This window comes from Hyperolius riggenbachi, chromosome 1, assembly GCF_040937935.1.
Source record: "Hyperolius riggenbachi isolate aHypRig1 chromosome 1, aHypRig1.pri, whole genome shotgun sequence".
In the NCBI taxonomy this organism is placed as follows: domain Eukaryota; kingdom Metazoa; phylum Chordata; class Amphibia; order Anura; family Hyperoliidae; genus Hyperolius; species Hyperolius riggenbachi.
Window position 1 is genome coordinate 411,298,532 of NC_090646.1, and position 18,904 is coordinate 411,317,435.

Consider the following 18,904-nt stretch of genomic DNA (forward strand, 5'->3'; position numbering starts at 1 on the left):
GTCATCATCATCACCCAGAACCATTTTTTTGCGCGGCTATTTTTAAATGTATCCCTGGGTTCATACTAAAAGCAGTGCACAAATGAATATTCAGGGCCTGTTCATATTAAAAGCAGTGCACAAATAAAAAATCAGGGTCTGTTCATACTAAAAGCATAGTGCACACCTCCTCCTCCCTGCAGCTTTGTGCTCTTGCAAAAAGGTCTGGATAGCCGGATTTTGACATGGTGGACACGGTGAGCCCATTCACATACACAGATGGCCAGCAGTAGTGAAAAGCTGTGAGCAATGCTAAGCACTACTGTGTATGTTAATGGAATCTTACATTAAAGGGCAAAGAGGCATTGGCAAAATACAAACATTGACTTAGTTGAGGTGTTGAATGGTTTAAGAGCCAACAGTAAGCCAAAACTGCAAGAGAAGCCAATTAGTAGTGTGCAGGGCCAAGTGGTTACATCAGGTCCTTTCTCTCTCCATCATTGGTGGTGGTGGCTTCATTGTAGGAGGAAGTATCACTAGGAGTGTCACATTCTGCTACAGCTTTGGTACTCTCGTTGCTTACTGTAGAGCTGGTGGAAACCAATCCAGAATCCTGGCTACTGCTGGGAGGCGAAAATACTGCACAGGGAAGAAAAAACAGGTATTTATCCGCTCTACCTCCAAAACAGCTTACAAAAAATGTAACAAAAATTATTATATGTATATACTGTATATAAAAGAAAACAGCTTATAAACACCTATTAGTACTGAAAAATAAGGAATATAAAAATGGTTGTACCACTGATGCCATAGTGTTTCATATAAATTATAGCTGGTAATATTAGTAGATACCAAACTTGCAGTATTCATGCATTATCAATATTTACCATTGGAGACCAGGCCATCACCTACATAAAGCAGAAATAGAAGCAATAAAATACAGTGGGATGCGAAAGTGTGGGCAACGATCTTAATCTTCATGATTTTCCTGTATAAATTGTTAGATGTTACGATATAAAATATCAGTTAAATATATCACATAGGAGACATATTTGATAATTGAAATGAAGTTTATTGGATTTACAGAAAGTGTGCAATAATTGTTTAAACAAAATTAGGCAGGTGGTGCATAAATTTGGGCACCACAAAAAAGAAATGAAATCAATATTTAGTAGATCCTCGTTTTGCAGAAATTACAGCCTCTAAACACTTCCTGTAGGTTCCAATGAGAGTCTGGATTCTGGTTGAAGGTATTTTGGACCATTCCTCTTTACAAAACATCTGTAGTTCATTCAAGTTTGATGGCTTCTGAGCATGGACAGCACACTTTAACTCACACCTCAGATTTTCAAATATATTCAGGTCTGGGGACTGAGATGGCCATTCCAGAACATTGTACGTGTTCCTCTGCATGAATGCCTTAGTGGATTTTGAGCAGTGTTTAGGGTTGTTGTCTTGTTGAAAGATTCAGCCCCAGCAAAGCTTCAGCATTGTCACTGATTCCTGAACATTGGTCTCCAGAATCTGCTGATGCTGAGTGGAATCCATGCGTCCCTCAACTTGGGCTAGATTCCCAGTCCCTGCACTGGCCACACAGCTCCACAGCATGATGGAACCACCACCATATTTTACTGTAGGTAGCAGGTTTTCTTGGAATGCTGTGTTGTTTTTTTCTCCATGCATAACGCCCCTTGTTATGCCCAAATAACTCAATTTTAGTTTCAGCAGTCCACAGCACTTTAATCCAAAATGAAGCTCACTTGTCCAAATGTGCTTTAGCATACCTCAAGTGGCTCTGTTTGTGCTGTGGGTGGAGAAAAGGCTTGCTCTGCATACAGCATCACCTTGTGTAAAGTGCGCTGAATGGTTGAATGATGCACTGTGACCACTTCTCAAATATCACTGTGTGTGTCTCCTATATGATATATTTAACTGACAATTTTTATCGTAACAACCAACGATTTATACAGGAAAATCATGATGATTAACAACGTTGCCCAAAATTTCGCGTCCCACTATATATTTGACCTTTCTTCTAATAAACCCATATCCATTTTCTAGTAGCAATACAGTGTATGCAGGCTTAACCCTTGCAGTGTTTCATCTGTGGTGGGCTACAAATTATTGATACATCTCAACAATTGCACATCTTGGCAAATTAAATTAAATTCATTTTTTTCCTCAGAATTCTATACACAACACTTCATAATGACAACATGAAAAACATTTACTTGAGGCTTATGCAAATGTATTAAAAATAAAAAAAAACCCTGAGAAGTCACATGTACATAAATATTCACAGCCTTTGCTCAATACTTTGTCGATGCACCCCTGGCAGCAATTACAGCCTCAAGTCTTTTTGAATATAATGCCACATGCTTGACACACCCATCCTTGGGCAATTTCCCCCATTCCTCTTTGCAGCATCTCTCAAGCTCCATCAGGTTGGATGAGATGCATCTGCACACAGCCATTTTAAGATCTCTCCAGAGATGTTCAATTGGATTCAAGTCTGGACTTTGGCTGGGTCACTCAAGGACATTAACAGAGTTGTCCGGAAGCCACTCCTTTGATATCTTGGCTGTGTGTTTAGGGACGTTCTCCTGCTGAAAGATAAATCGTTGCCCCAGTCTGAGATTTAACCACTTTATCGACCACTACAGTATATCTACGTCTTCTGTGACTTCATCTAAGCCACAAGGATGTAGATATATGTCTTGTAGCAGAAGCAGTGCTGTGCAGGATTGGGCTTGCTCCTGTGCACACTTCCGGCACTATCTGATGAAGCAGTAATTGGCAAATGGGAATATATGTTCCCTGAGCTAATGAGATTGATTTTTACCATTAAAAATACTTTTATTTTAATAAATAAAATTTTAATAAACGCAATGTGGGCAGTATTTCACCAGAAAATAATGCAATGTGGGCAACATGTCAGCAGAAAATAACGCAATGTGGGCAACATGTCAGCAGAAAATAACGCAATGTAGGCAACATGTCAGCAGAAAATAACGCAATGTGGGCAACATGTCAGCAGTAAATAACGCAATGTGGGCAACATTTCCCCTGATCGCTAAGTTTAGATGGCTCTAGGAAGAATCCTGGTGATTTTGAACCTCTTCCATTTACAGATGATGGAGGCCACTGTGCTCATTGGGACCTTCAAAGCAGCGGAATTTTTTTCTGTAATCTTTCCCAGATTTGTGCCTTGAGACAATCCCATCTCAGAGATCTACAGACAATTCTTTTGACTTCATGCTTGGTTTGTTCTCTGACATGAACTGTCTACTATGGGACATTATACAGACAGGTGTGTGCCTTTCCAAATCATGTCCAATCAACTGAATTTACCACAGGTAGACTCCAATTAAACTGCAGAAACATCTCAAGGATTATCAGGGGAAACAAGAATGCACCTGAGCTAAATTTTAATTTTCATGGCAAAGGCTGTGAATATGTACTGTAGGTACATGTGCTTTCTCAATTTTTTCAATTTTTAATACATTTGCCAAAACTACAAGTAAACCTTTATTCACGTGGTTATTATGGAGTGTTGTGTGTAGAATTCTGAGGAAAAATGAATTTTAATCCATTTTGGAATTGGGCTGTAACATAACAAAATATAAAAGGGATAGTTTAATGAATAGCGGAGATGCCGTCGTGCAGTCTGGCGGCAGGGCGGCTGTCTCCGCGTTCAGACCGGCGGTTTCCGCACAGCAACATGTGTCTGGTTTTCCTGGGCCTTCTAGTGCACACAGACGGAGGGCTACGCGCACGCACGCCAGAAGACAGGACCTTTATGCCAGCAGGAGAGGTATCAGCTGATCGGGACGATCAGCTGATCCCAGCGGAACTTCTAATTGGCTGAGTGGCTGGGGGCGGCGCTGCGGAGCGCTGTAGTATATATAGATCTTGCTTGTCAGTTGCTGGTTGTCTGCCGTTGCGAATACTTACGTGTGAGCACTCAGACCTCAGTCAGATCCTACAGTGTGTTAGAACCAGGTGGACCTGGGAATTCACACTTAGCCAGATTCCGCTCTTGTTATTTACTGTGTTATACTTTAGACCAGTTCCAGGGTGTTGAGACCAAGGACCTCACACCCACGCTTAGGATTACTGTGTCATTGCTGTGTTATACTCTAGACCAGTTCCAGGGTGTTGAGACCAAGGACCTCACACCCAAGCTTAGGATTACTGTGTCATTGCTGTGTTATACTTTAGACCAGTTCCAGGGTGTTGAGACCAAGGACCTCACACCCAAGCATAGGATACTGTGTTATTCTTCAGACTAGTTCCCGGGTGTCGAGACCAAGGACCTCACACCTCAGACTAGGATTGTGCTTGATATCTGTTATGACCTTTTGCTCTGTCGACCTCTCTCTTGCTTTCTGATTCGGTACCTCTGCCTATCTGCCTACCAGTTGCCAACCTTGCCTGTACCCGGTTACCGAATCAGCCTTCTGTCTTTGTACCTTATCTGCTCGTGTTGCCGACCTGGCCTGCCCGACCCTTCTGGCTGTCACTCATCCCTCGAGTGTTCAGTCTGTCTGTACTACCCGTGACACTATTCCACCAAGTGTCAGTTAGCTGCAAGGACCTCCTGCTCCTCAGAGAGTCCTTCCTGCAGTGCAGCCAGTGGCCTCTATCCCATAAGAGTCCCCTGGCTGCAGTACAGTCTGATTCCTAGTTTACCAGGGAATCACTGGCTGCAAGATTATCTCTATCCCCTTCTCTTAAAGAGATAGTCCCTGCACAGCCGAGGGCCACCTGCTCCTCAGGTGGTCTCTGGCCGAAGTTATCTGTTTCTCCCGCCCCACGGGAGATAGCCTACAGTTGCACCAAACACTTACACTTTATTAGGTGTCCAGAGGTTAGTCATACTTGTATTATTGGTGATTCTGCAGATCATCCATAATCAGGTATGCATCTGTATTGTTCATGATTCTGCAGATCATCAATAATCCGATTCTCTCTGTGTGCTGACACCAATCGTTACAGATACACTGTGAATACAGATGCACTGTATGTACTGGAAAAAAATCAGGTTAAAATTTAAACATACAGTGAAAATTAACTTATGAGATCATTGTGTGTGTAGTACTGATGATAAATATAAGAATAGTAATATAAAAATGACTCTCATGTTTTTATTCTCAGTATAAGGTGTTAATTTTTAAGACTGCATCAGACTGTCACATTGTTTAGAATCCACACTCTGCTTTGTTTATCTGAAAAGGGAAACCAAAGTAATGACCCCTTGAACCTTCCTGCACTAAAAACTTATTATCTGCCTTTTCCCTGACAGATAACAGGCTTTTAGCTTTTATTTACTTTTCTGGAAACCTCACTAAATTTCACAAACTGTTCAAGCTATTTTGCATAGATCATTTTTTAATTCTTGCTGTGCTGGAAAACAGTACTTTAAACAATTGTGAGCACTATACATACATATGTTTATCTCAGAATGTAACTTTAGGTATACTTTAATTTTAAAATGTCCTTTTTAGTAGGAAAGAAAATATTTTTTGCCAGGTTCATGTTAATAACAACAAACTAGATTAAAAAAAACTTATCAGTAAGCTTTAGGCTGATATCTTTAAAAAAAACTGGGATTTAATAAGCTTTATATAAACTAAAAATTCTTATTAAAAGTACACTTTAACACATGCACACAATATTGCAAGAAAATAGATAACTGCAACAGCAGCTAGGAATTACAAGTGATACATAAAAAAACCTAAAAGAAAGGTCCTCCAACCTCTGGTTTCCTCGTTCTGTACACAATCCCAGCTCCTGCCAAGCCTGAATGTAATTAAGGGGAAGCTGCAGTGGCAATTTCTCCCCTCATTAACTTGCTGATTGGTTTCAGCCTCAAGATTTCGCCAGGCTGCAGTTTGTCACCAATTCCAAATGGCTGATCGTTATTACTAATGTTTGTGTAACTAACTGCCTGCATCTGCCACTGCTCCTTGTACAACAATAATGGTGGGAAGGTACATTAGTGCTCATGTGTTAATTCAACCTGTGTTCATCAATGGAGAAATCTATGGCGTAATTAAGTTAAACGCATTGCTAGCCTGGTACAGGTCTAAATCATAGCAAGCCATACTTTGTTCTGACATGTTCACTGTCAACACTTATTGTGTTTGATTATAATCATTTTTACAGTGTTCCTAAGCTCATGGATGTGAAACAGGAGACAGTAGTCACTGAGCAACTGCTTTGCCTTCCATTCTAATAAAATGCTTCTGAAGTGGCCAATATGGCAAGTCATAAACACACTAGTCTATAAAGAAAGATAGTAAAACATAGGTGCAGCATATACGTCTATAAAATAATGCTTATTTCTTACATCCACTAAAAGTATAGTAAGTTGTTTTTTTTTTATAACTGCAGTACATGGATTGATAATGCCATTACCATCAAAGTCTCTGATCCCCTGTGATCTTTTAAAGTGTAACTCAACCCAAAATGTTTATTTTAGTTTTGGATAGAAAGGTTTTTCTCTATTGTCTATAAAGAAAGGTTTCCTCTCACTCCATCTGATAGAACGCATAGAGTAGCTAATTATTGTCAATGAAAACATTATGCTGCACTGCTGTGAGATATTTCTCCGCATGCACAGTTCTCCAAAATGTATTGAACATTTTCAATTTACAACAGTGCCCAGCTGATTCACTGGCACAATAACACATAGACAACAAAACAAAAATAACACATGATGCAAAGCAGAGAAGAGCCGCCAACTACCTGTGGCAATATTCAAAAGGGAGAGCCCATGGTCCTCCTAACAGTAAACTACAACCCTAAGAGACAATCAATCCAAATCAAATCAAAAATTATAATCAAGCTACATTGACCATACCTTCTCAAATCTTTCTCATAAACCGCTTTGAGGATTGGCAACTTCTTATGAATAGAAGCCAACCAGTTAGCCCAACTAGGAGGTAAGGAGTGGTGCCATTGAAGCACTATGATCTTTTTAGCACAGTTTGTGAGGTTCCTAATGGTGCATACACACGGGGCACAACTGACGCCACAAACACGTGGCACGCGCGTGTTGCGGTGACAGGTCCCCCGTGTGTATAATGCATGCGCCACGAACCGTCGCTAGTCCAAGCTGTCGCCAGGCAATTGGCGTGGCCAATCGCCGGCAACAGCTGTCGCCGCAACTGTCACTAGTTCGCCACGCGTACCGCGTGTGTATGCGGACTAGCGACAGCAACCCATGCTCCATGCACTGAGCTTCCGGCGCGGGGGGGGGGGAGAGGAACCTTCAGCGACAGCTTCCGACGCATCTCTGTCCCTCTGTGCACCGTGTGTACGGCTGTTGCACAGAGGGACCTGGCGACGAGCTGTCGCTGCTTTTTTTTTTTTTAATGTTGCTTGTGACTTTTGTGCCTCATGTGTACGAGGCTTAAAGAGAAGCCTCTTAAGTTTCCCTTTTATCAAAGTGTTCATCACACCGAGTAACAGTGGCTTTGCCTTTACCTGAATTGAGTGTCTAGGGAAAGACTTTTGCATCCAATACCTCATTTCCATCCACTTCTGTAGGAGATGCGAGCATTGCCACAAAACATGAAAAAAAGCCTGCTGCCCACATCTGCCACAGACGTCAGAAACATTGGCACCAAACATCCTCAACTTGATAATCAAAACGTATGTAAATTTATTGGATTTGCCAAGCAGTGTTAAAGGTAGCCCTTGCCACGCCTTTCACTTGTCCCTCAGTAGCTGGAGGAGACATTAAACTATGAAAGTGCAGTACATTTGTAGTGAAATGGATACAAAGGTACTTGAATTCAGAGACCAAGGTCAACTGTCATTGCTCTCATGGAGTAGTTTGTACCGGCTTTAAGGGGAGAACTAGAGATTTCGTCCAGTTTATCCAAAGGCCCAAAAAAACGACCAAATGCATCAATGAAATTAAAGGACTATGGCCTCAATTCACTAAGCTTATCTCCTGTCTTTAATAACTCTTCTAGAGTTGTTACCATGGTGATAAGGGATGTAGTATTCAGGAAACATTTTACCTCAGGCAAACCTAAAGTTAGCTCTTCTGTCTTTAAGTTAACTCTTTAATCCTTAAAATAACTCCAGAGTTAAAGACAGGCTGTTCATTAACTGCGTGTGAAAATAACTACAGAGGAGGTAACTTAACTACAGAGGAGGTATGATCTTAGTGAATTGAGGGCCATTGTCAGGGAGTGGCCAGGGCAAAATTCCCATTCAAGTGTGAACAATTCCATTGATGTACATTGGTTTTAAGTAAAACGCAAATTGCCATGCAGAAAAAGGAAAAAAAAAAATACTGGGCAGTGGTCCCATACCTTATTGGAACCACGTATCGGCCTTCATGTGTTCAAGAGCCCCTACCACAAACCCCCAACCCCCTACAGATAATTTTATTGGCCCGCAGCCATGGACAAGCACACATGTGCTGCGCATGAGCAAGTTCATGAACCACCCATTAGTAAGCATGTGTGTATTTCAAACAGAAATGGGTAAAATCACAAATCACACATGCCCAGTAAAAGCAACCGCTTATGCATAAATGAGGACTTGTAAATTGCAGTTCCTTTTACTGGGCCCGATTACTTAAAGGGAATATATGAGCTGCAAAAAAAAAAAAGACATCTATTTACCCGGGGCTTCCTTCAGCCCCTATCAGCTGCTATGTCCCTCGCCGCAGCTCCGCTCTCGGCTGCTGGCTCCCAGTCCCTGACGGTGCAGCCAACCTCGCCAGGTCATCCTCTACTGCGCCTGCGTGAGCACCGCCATCAATCATTCGCATGCGGTGTGGAGTGTACTGCGCAGGCGCAAGTAGTTCTGCACCTGCGCAGAACACTCCACATTACGCGCAAATGACTGGCAGGCGCAGTAGAGGATGACCTGGCATGGTTTCAGACGGAAATCGATCGTTCGGTCAGCGTTTGCACAACGATTTCACAGCAGATTCAATCACAGTGATCGAATCTGCTGTATATCGTCGGAAAATCGTGTAAGTGTATGGGCCTAAATATAATGCCTAAAACTAACCTCCTCTCCTCTCCCTGACTATGACCTCTATCCTCCCCCTATCCTATCCCCTAACACTAACCCTCCTAACTATTTATCAAAACTCGACTTTATAATAGCCAAACCTCTGATGCTCCTGTAGTTCATAAACCAATGAAGGCATGGTACAGATGGCTGAGGTGCACGCAGGTGAGGATATGGAGGTTAAGAAACGCACATACAGGCAATTCACGGTTTTAAAAGGAATTGACAGTGTTTTATTTTATTTAATTGTCTTTACCCCTAAAACAAGTATTATTTTATTACAAACATGTGGAATATTACAAATAAAATATCTTTCATTTTTCAGCTGTGGAGGTTTTTATAAACTCATTCATGAAGTTTTACATTCCTGTTGTAAAGAAATCTGTAACATTACAAAAGGAAAGTCCGTAAACTTAAACGCTGCGAGAAATGGTAAAATGTGATGCTAATAATTCTGCCTTTCGTGTAACCTTACTGCAAGTTGAATGCATGCAATTGCAATGAAATCTTCATGCAAGCTGGAATGATTTGCGTATTATTTACCTTTCCTGGCCACCAATAACTAAGCCCTACACCTCTCTATCATGTTATTTCATTCCTACTACACCACAACAAAAGGTGATCTTGAAATTGGAAAGTCTGACCAACAGACGGTACAAACCAAAAATCTTACATTTCATTTGTGGCATTTCCTAGTTTTATGAAAAAATGAATTTCCCTTATTCTCTTTTAACAAAAATTACTCTTTCTAAAGAAATATTACAATTGGCAATTATTTTATTTTAATGCGTTTCTATGAAACAGACATAATATCAGAAAAGTCATCTGAATGTTTCTGTCAAAAGTGACCTATGTAGGTTTTATATGTGGATGATTCTCCAATGAAGCAATTCTGCAGGCAACATTAAGTTAGGGATACATCCACTTCCCAGAAACAGACGGGAGTAGGATAATAACCGGATATTTATCTATGTTACTTGGGTCACTTGAGGAACAATAAAGGAACAATGAGATGAGAAGCTTTTGTGACCTTCCCTTTATTCCACGTAACCCTCACTCCCGGAGCGCTTGTGTTTCTCCACTGAGGGGAATCATCTATAATGGAGTGAAGCATAAATAAATGGGACAGAGCGCTGCAGAACTTAGAGCTCTCCGAGGTGCAATATATCCCATGAAATGATTAACTACATTCAAAAATGCCTTACTAAATTAAGATGTGTTTAAAGCTTATTGACTTTTGAATTGGAAAGTCTACATTTGTTTCTTCTTGACAGCCCAGCACAATGGCTTGGTGAGAGGTTTAACAGGCAATGGCTGAGGAAAGAATAAGCGGCTAGCCATCCGGCAATACAGAAGCACCCAATAATAACCTTCTCATTAATATGTGCACAGGTCATCTGCTACAGCCGCTGTCTATGGTGGAGCTGCTAATCAAGTAGAGGGTACTACTGACAGGTATTGGGAACACCTCTGTTATACTGTGACAACGTTTATGATCTACATGGAATACATTCTGCATAAACCAAATCTAAATAACACTGAGTGATATCAGAGGGTAGTGTTACAGTGGATAAAAACTGCAATTTCAGACAAGCTACAATAATCAGTAGAGATGGTGCGCTGATCCAAAATTAAAGCCACTGTCACTTTAACTAGGGCATAACACAGAAACACATTTCCCTGGTCATTTAAATGAGGGCATTGCAGGACGGGTTAAAAAAATGTCAACTGCTTGGCTGTCATTCTCATTGATGCATACAGTAGTCTTTAATCTACACACCTGCAGCAAGCATGCAGGCAGTAAGGTCATATCACCTTATCTGAATATCCCCATGTAGTCAGTGAGTCAGAAAGAAGGCACTGGCATGGCAGCTAGGCAAGCATCATTTTAATATGAAAGGTAGATGGCTGCCTCCACACCTGTCTAACTACAGGTTTCCTTTAAATAGGCTTGGTCTGCACAAGACAGTGGTGGAACAGAAGTCACATGGTCTGACAGTCTCCTGTTCTGACTTGTTAGTGTAGTAAAGGAAACAGATCAGACAGCACAGTGAGTATAGCAGGTTAAATGTATGATAGGCTGGCACTGTTTTTGATTAAATGGGATGCAGTAACACACAGTGGCATTCATCATAAGGTGTACACGTGTGCATTGCATCAAAAGGGGATATCGAGGAACTTCCAGGTAAGCCAGTTCACTCACTTAGCTATAGTAACATAAATCCAATTGTGGTTAGTTTCATTGTACAAAGGAAAAACTGTAACCGATTTCCCCGCCTTTGATTATTTCCAAATATGTACTGTTCGCTGGCTAGCAGTCAAAATACAAAATATGGGAGGACAATACAAGAACTGCAGACTGAGGAAATGTGCTTTTGCTCTTTAAAGTTAAAGTGTAACCTAAAAAAGAGGTACATTGACAGTCACGCATCACAAAATGCATTTCACTTAAAGCTGCCATTACCACAATACATACTGTATATAAAATACATTATAAAAGATCTCAATAACTTCTGTATTTACACTGTCCAGTCTTCCATCAGTGGCAGAAATCTGCAAAGGTGTTTTGTTTAGTTTTTAAACATGTTTTTTTATTAATCAAACAAAGAAACAAAAAAAAGTGGTCAGCTAGGATCATACATTCAGTCTTATAGATTTTAAGTCGCTAGTTTATGAGTGACTGAGTACTTGAGAGGTGCTTTGTCTGCACCACCTACTTGGCGTGAGGCTGAGGGCCAAGTTTGTATATGAAGCAAGTTTGTAGTAGTTAACTTAATGAAACTATCTATTCCTCCCTCCCCAAAACAATTTTCCCACCCATTTGCGCTCTGTGTAGGACTAAAAGTACACCTAGTTATTTAGACGAGGTAAGTAATGAATTGAGATGGTTAGGATGGGAGTTGCAATGGGCCTAGCATCATCATCTATAGTTCAATACAGTACCATGAGGTATAATTAAATGAGTTCATTAAGTGAGGAATCTCCTCTCCAGAGAATACTTCCTTTATGAAGGATTTCCATTTTATAAAAAACCTCTTGCTTAATTTATCTTTATGCAGGAAGGCATCAGATTTGCCCATGACAAAGAGGTCCATCATTTCTTCTTTAACGTCTTGAATGGTAGAAACAGTGGGGTAGATAGACCTATAAAAGACAGACTTTCTTTCTTGTAGCAGCTACAGTTAAGTGTAGGATATCAGAGTTTTGAGAGTGTTAGATGAGTTCAGAGATAGCTCTCCCATTGCATGAAACAGATATAGTAACAGGTCTCTCGGGTGTGCACCACAGTTTATTTGTTTCAGGAATGGGAAACTTGGTCCCAGAACTGCACTTGGGGCATGTCCAGATACAATGGACCATGTCAGCATTGAGTTGTTTGCATTTGGGGCATTCTACTTGATATTGTATAGGAGGCTATCTATATTTGATATTAAATGCGTATTTGGCATGGTAGCTAAAGAAGAGGTGAGATTCTCTCCATGGTTCATTGATAATTATCTTGCGGAAGGTGCCAACACCCTGAGAAACCCCTATGAGAAGATAGACTAGTCCAAAGCCTGTCAGTTCTGTTAGATTTAAACTGCTTAATTTTTTCACTGGAGTGGTGTGCTTTAAATAGGAACTCCAGTGAAAATAATATATAAAAAAAAGTGCTTCATTTTTACAATAATTATGTATAAATGATTTAGTCAGTGTTTGCCCATTGTAAAATCTTTTAAATCCCTGATTTACATTCTGACATTTAACACATGGTGACATTTTTACTGTTGGCAGATGATGTAGCTGCTGCATGTTATTTTGGCAGTTGGAAACAGCTGTAAACAGCTATTTCCCACAATGCAACAAGGTTCACAGACAGGAAACTGCCAGCAGTACCACGGTCCTCAGATTTTTTTGTGGGAGAGGTTTCACCACAATATCAATCATACAGCGCCACCTGATGGTCTGTTTGTGAAAAGGAATAGATTTCTCATGTAAAATGGGATATCAGCTACTGATTGGGATAAAGTTTAATTCTTGGCCGGAGTTTCTCTTTAATCAACAGCTTAACTTCAGTGATTTGTTATACATGGAAAGTACTATAAAGGTATTTTACACACAAGGGTGAAAAGCAAAAGCTGAGAGGTAAGTTGCATGAATGTACTGTTTGGTATAGTCCAAGTCTGCTAGAAGTGACCCTACCTGGGAGTCTGTCAGTGCAATGGTAGTCACAAGATGGCTCAGTCACAAGATGGCTCTAAACCTAAGAAATATATTTAAGGATCTGCCTTCACGAAAAGCATGTTTGTGACTTCCTGTTACTGGGGAAGGGCAGCTGCATAATGATATTTCAACTGATCCATATTAACTGCAGCAAGACAACGCATAACACTAAAATAAACATTTCCACTTTAATCACATGGCATGCAAGTGAAATGATCCTAAATCACAAATACCTGAACAAAGAAAACGAAACAAATATTAACATACGAAACAATCCTAAGACGTAAGAAAAGGAAAAATAATCCTTGCAAGCAGTGATGATTAATGTTCACTTTCTTTTCTAGAGTCAGAGATCTGTTCCCTTTCTACTCAGCTGCAACCATTGCCACCGACACAGAAATAATTAGGATTATCTCAGACGCCAACACTTTGACATGTTCATTGTGTACTTTCTCTGAAAAGTAGGTGTGAAACATAAATCCGTGAATAGAGATCTTTAGTCCACTTGATCGGATGTATTAATGCTTCCACTTCCAGAACATGCTCGCATTCCTGGAGGGCTCTGTACTGAGTAACAGGAAACCAACTGATAACAGCTAAGAGACCCACTGAGAAAGCTTCTCATTGCTAATAGAGGCATGTTTGAATGGGGCAAAAGTTAGACACGCAAAATAAACGTCAAGTTCCCTCGGGTGACATCGCAGACAGACGTGTTCACTTGCCTACATGCTAGCAACCAGTTCTGTCACCTTGGTGGAGAGGGGTGGGGGGGGGGTTATGGGGAGGTGCAGGAGTGATGTCACACAGGAGCCAGGTAAGCAGGGAAAGCAAGGAAAAACAATGCTATCTGCCAGGACAGATTGCTGGCCAATCGGTGGGGGGTTCCCATACCCACGGTTCATCTGATGTGTGTGGAGCTACTGAGAACTGATCAAAGAATTTCTGAACTAACAAATACAATTTGTAACATTTTATACAATTTACTAAAAGTTCAAAACCCCTCCACAGCAATACCACAAATATGAAATGATTCTGGGTCAATATACACCATCACAAACTCTATTATAAATACCCTTCATTTTCATAGCACACTACATTCTTCTCAGTACAATAATAGAGGCTCAGATTTGGAAAGCTTCCTAGATGATATTGGCCTTCCCAAGTTGGCTCTTGAAGACCAACAGGAGCTGAATGATTCAATTACCAAAGAGGAAACTGAGGCGGTGCTCATTTATACAGCATAAACCTCCAGTCCAGAAGGGAATCCCACAGTGTTTTGCCAAATAAACAAATAACTATGAAACAACTAAAAGAATTCAGCTCAGAAATGAATGATTTGAAATTACTAGAAGAATTCCAGTGTGCGTTCAAAAGGAGGTGGCTACCTAACATGATAAATAAGACTCATTATATTAGTCCCAAAAACTAAAAGAAGCCCAGAATACTTAGTAATATTTGTATCAATCACTCTAAATTATAAACACAAACACTAAAATATTCCAAACATCCTGGCAATACAAATATATTAACAAAACCGCTCAAAAAGACCAAACTGGCTGAATACATGGAAGGCCTACAAATCCAACTGTAATGCACTTTTTCTCAAATATACAATACCCACATATTAACTCAGGCAGTAGAGTCATACCATCATACTGTCTAAATACTAACAGCACTATAGCACTAAGCAGAAATCATTCAGTATGCAGCCTTAAAGGCTACTTAGCACCAGACTTTTTTTTTTATAAAAAATTGAAGACACCCCATACAGGGTTTTCGTAATACTAGGATGCCAAAATCAATGGAAAAGTTATAGCTGTACCAATACCAACACAGCTGAAATATCGGGAACTTGAGCTAGTTAAATTCTCAAAGCCGTTATGTAATTGTGTAAATTATAGGTATTCGCATTAGAAGCCAACTTTTCAGATTCCAAAACCCACTATGCACTTCCATCTATCTATGAAGCATTAAAGCGGACCTGAACTCAGAACTTCCTCTCTGCTTTAAAAGATATGCAACAACATAATAACCTTTAAACAAAAAAAATTCTTAATATTTAATGTCGTTTGGCTAGTTGATAGACATGTACCTTTCCCTTGCCTATCCTACTTTGATTTTTTTTTTTTTTTTTGTATTTCTTTGATACAGCGGATACAAATCCTACAATAAATCGGCACTGCTTCTACTTCCTGATTCAAGGAGGAAGACATAGTGTTAACATCCTGTGCTTTCAAATGAGCTTATTTGCTGTGGCAGTCAGCGGACACAGGAGAGAGATCAAATTACAACTTGTGATTAGACACAAATGAAGGGTAATTAGACAGGCTAAATTCTCTAAATGCATACAGGGTGCATGTTTCTGTTTTCCTTCTATCCTGTGCAAGAGGTCAGGTCCACTTTAAGAAAACCTGTGTCTGTTTGAGGGCTAGAGATTCAGGCTTGAGTGGTGAACAGTGTTAAAGAGAATCTGTATTGTTAAAATCGCTCAAAAGTAAACATACCAGTGCGTTAGGGGACATCTCCTATTACCCTCTGACACAATTTCGCCGCTCCTCGCCGCATTAAAAGTGGTTAAAAACAGTTTTAAAAAGTTTGTTTGTAAACAAACAAAATGGCCACCAAAACAGGAAGTAGGTTGATGTACAGTATGTCCACACATAGAAAAATACATCCATACACAAGCAGGCTGTATACAGCATTCCTTTTGAATCTCAAGAGATCATTTGTGTGTTTCTTCCCCCCTGCAGTTCTCATGCACGGAAGTTTCAGGCTGCTCTTTTCTTCCTGCAAACAGCTTTGCCCTTGTTTGTAATTCCTCAGTATGTGAAAGCCCAGCCAGCTCAGAGGACGATTTATCCAGCTTGTAAAAGATAAGAGAGAAGAGAGAAGCTGCTCTAATCTAAATATCACACAGGCAGTGTGCAGAGAGGGGCCTGAAAGGTGGAGTTCATAGCAGAACCACAACACTGAAGAACTTGGCAGCCTTCCAGACACAGGCCGACAAGTCTGACAGGGGAAAGATACATTGATTTATTACAGAGACTGTTATAGTAGAAAGTGCTGCAGTAAGCTAGAACACATTAGAATAGCTTTTGGAACTTGTAGGATGATAAAAAACAGGATGCAATTTTTGTTATGGAGTCTCTTTAAAGATACTCCGTAACAAAAATTGCATCCTGTTTTTTATCATCCTACAAGTTCCAAAAGCTATTCTAATGTGTTCTGGCTTACTGCAGCACTTTCTGCTATCACAGTCTCTGTAATAAATCAATGTATCTTTCCCCTGTCAGACTTGTCAGCCTGTGTCTGGAAGGCTGCCAAGTTCTTCAGTGTTGTGGTTCTGCTATGAACTCCCCCCTCAGGGGGGAAAGAAACACACAAATGATCTCTTGAGATTCAAAAGGAAGGCTGTATACAGCCTGCTTGTGTATGGATGTATTTTCTATGTGTGGACATGCTGTACATCAACCTACTTCCTGTTTTGGTGGCCATTTTGTTTGTTTATAAACAAACTTTTTAAAACTGTTTTTAACCACTTTTAATGTGGCGGGGAGCGGTGAAATTGTGACAGAGGGGAATAGGAGATGTCCCCTAACACACTGGTATGTTTACTTTTGTGCGATTTTAACAATACAGATTCTCTTTAAGGCTCGTACACACGTCTGATCAAAGGAAGCGACGGGTCCGTCGTCACCTCCCGCTGGGCGGTTTTTCAGCAGACAGTACAGTATGTGTACAGTCTGTCGGTGGACTGATAAGGTTGTTTCTGAGCAATCCGCCCAGCGGATTGGCCACAAACAGTTGTACACAAGTTTATTTAAAGCCTGCCCTGCCTGGCAAGATTCCTGTTGCCAGTCTAAAACAACGACCCACCACCTACTTCCTGTGACTTACAAGTCTTGCCTTGTCATGTACATGGCTAAAAGGCTAGGATGCTGGGCAAATGCAGCCTTCCATCTATTACTTTTACTACTTTGAGTGACAGATGGTCATTTCTGATTGGCTCACACCACCCTCTGAATCAAGAGGAGATGGAAAGCGAGCTGTACTACAATGGCAGAAATTGTGGCTGATAAAACTGGCATTCTGTCAACTACTTTGCCTCTGTAAACTGATTATAACGACTTATTACTGTGATTGCTAATATAATCTGCCTTGCTCAATTTCAAGTGTCGTTTTATTAGGTGGGAACTGGAATATAACAATTCTAGCAAGCTTTGAAGTAATAGTGGTAATGTGCGCACACAGAGACACCCTCATAGTCCATTCTGCACCTGGCAGCATAAATCCTTCCTGGTATATGATGACTGTTCTGCTACAACAGTATAAGACTAGATTGTTTCATTTCACCCCAGCTACAGTTTTATTAAATCTGGGGGAGACACTCTTACTTCATCCTCTGGGACCCTTTAGTAGAGCAAGCCCTATGTGTGACCTTGTGCCACTTCATAAGCATGGTGAATATGTCCTACTGAACCCTGAGCTTGGATGGGGTTTACAAAACATTTACCATCCTAATACAAAAGGCCAAAGTGTGACTGCTAGCGTGTGAAAAGGTTCCATTGTTCAGATCTTCTTTCCTGCAGGTGGGTTTAAATACAAGTATAACAGTGCAGCTCTTTCAATAGAGTGTGGGTATGTTAGTTTCACGGTTTATACAGCAATGCAAAACTGCTTCTGTCAGAGAAATATGCTGCGGGTATGCTTGGCAGAAAGTAATTTTTAGGATGCTTTAACATCTGTCTTCTTTTCTAGCCTCCTTTCCTTATTTGCAGTTATTCATAACAATCTGCTTGGCTCTGCAACAGTTGCTTGACAAAATCAGAGATGCTGGATGTGCAAAGGGGAAAAAAACAATACTATCACTGCCTGAGGCAAGAGCTGATACAGATGTAGAACAAGGAATTACAAGGAAGGTGCTTGCTGCAATTATCCTGCTATTTAACCCAATCTATGGATCAACAGCAAAACGTTTAGCGCAATATTTGAAGTGAGACAAGCTGACAGAGAATACAATTGGCTTATCTGTCCCCTCCAGCCATTACGCTCTCTTAACCTGGTAGTCGTGTCAAATAAAACAACTGAACATTGACTTCTCCCTTAAGCTAGCATTAAAGATAAGATTGACAACCCCCCAACCCGGATGCTGAGAGGTCATTAGAGGCAGTTCACTAGCTGCTAAGACTGCTCCTGTCAGCAGAGTCTCACCTCTGCCCCTGTATAGCAGCCCTGCTTGTCTAATGCAAGTCATACAACATACATGAACTGCTATTTTTTCCTGGAACTGACACTTAACACATAACATAAAAAAGGTTATTTCCTGTTCAGTTATACTGTATATAGGGGAGTTATTTGTATTAAGCGTTAGTTGATTATCCACAAAGATTACACTTCAAAAAGTAAACCCAAAATGTAAATTGGTCTTTGTAAAGCACTGCATAAAATGTCCTATACAAATCTGTAAAGTAAACAAATAAGAACTCTAGAGAACTCTACCAAATGCCTAGATGCCAGGTAATGTATTAATTAGATGATCTTCTCATATCTAGCAATGCACAAAAATTGAAAGATAATTTAAAGTAGGATATGTACGAATCTAGACATAATATAAATCTAAACTTTGTAACTTGTGTGCAGGGATTGCATATGTCGCCATATACAATTGCTATGGTATTAT

At 40.4% G+C, this 18,904-nt stretch overlaps 1 protein-coding gene across 4 annotated transcripts in view; it reads right to left on the reverse strand.

Moving 5' to 3' along the window:
- Positions 1-370: 370 nt before the first annotated feature.
- Positions 371-18,904, reverse strand: part of DMRT1 (doublesex and mab-3 related transcription factor 1) — a 92,096-nt gene continuing 73,562 nt past the window's right edge. For all 4 annotated transcript variants that reach the window (XM_068235875.1, XM_068235857.1, XM_068235866.1 and 1 more), the window contains exon 6: positions 371-618. In XM_068235875.1, the coding sequence (XP_068091976.1) occupies positions 452-618 (167 nt within the window). In that variant the 3' untranslated portion in view covers positions 371-451. The remainder of the gene's footprint in view (positions 619-18,904) is intronic.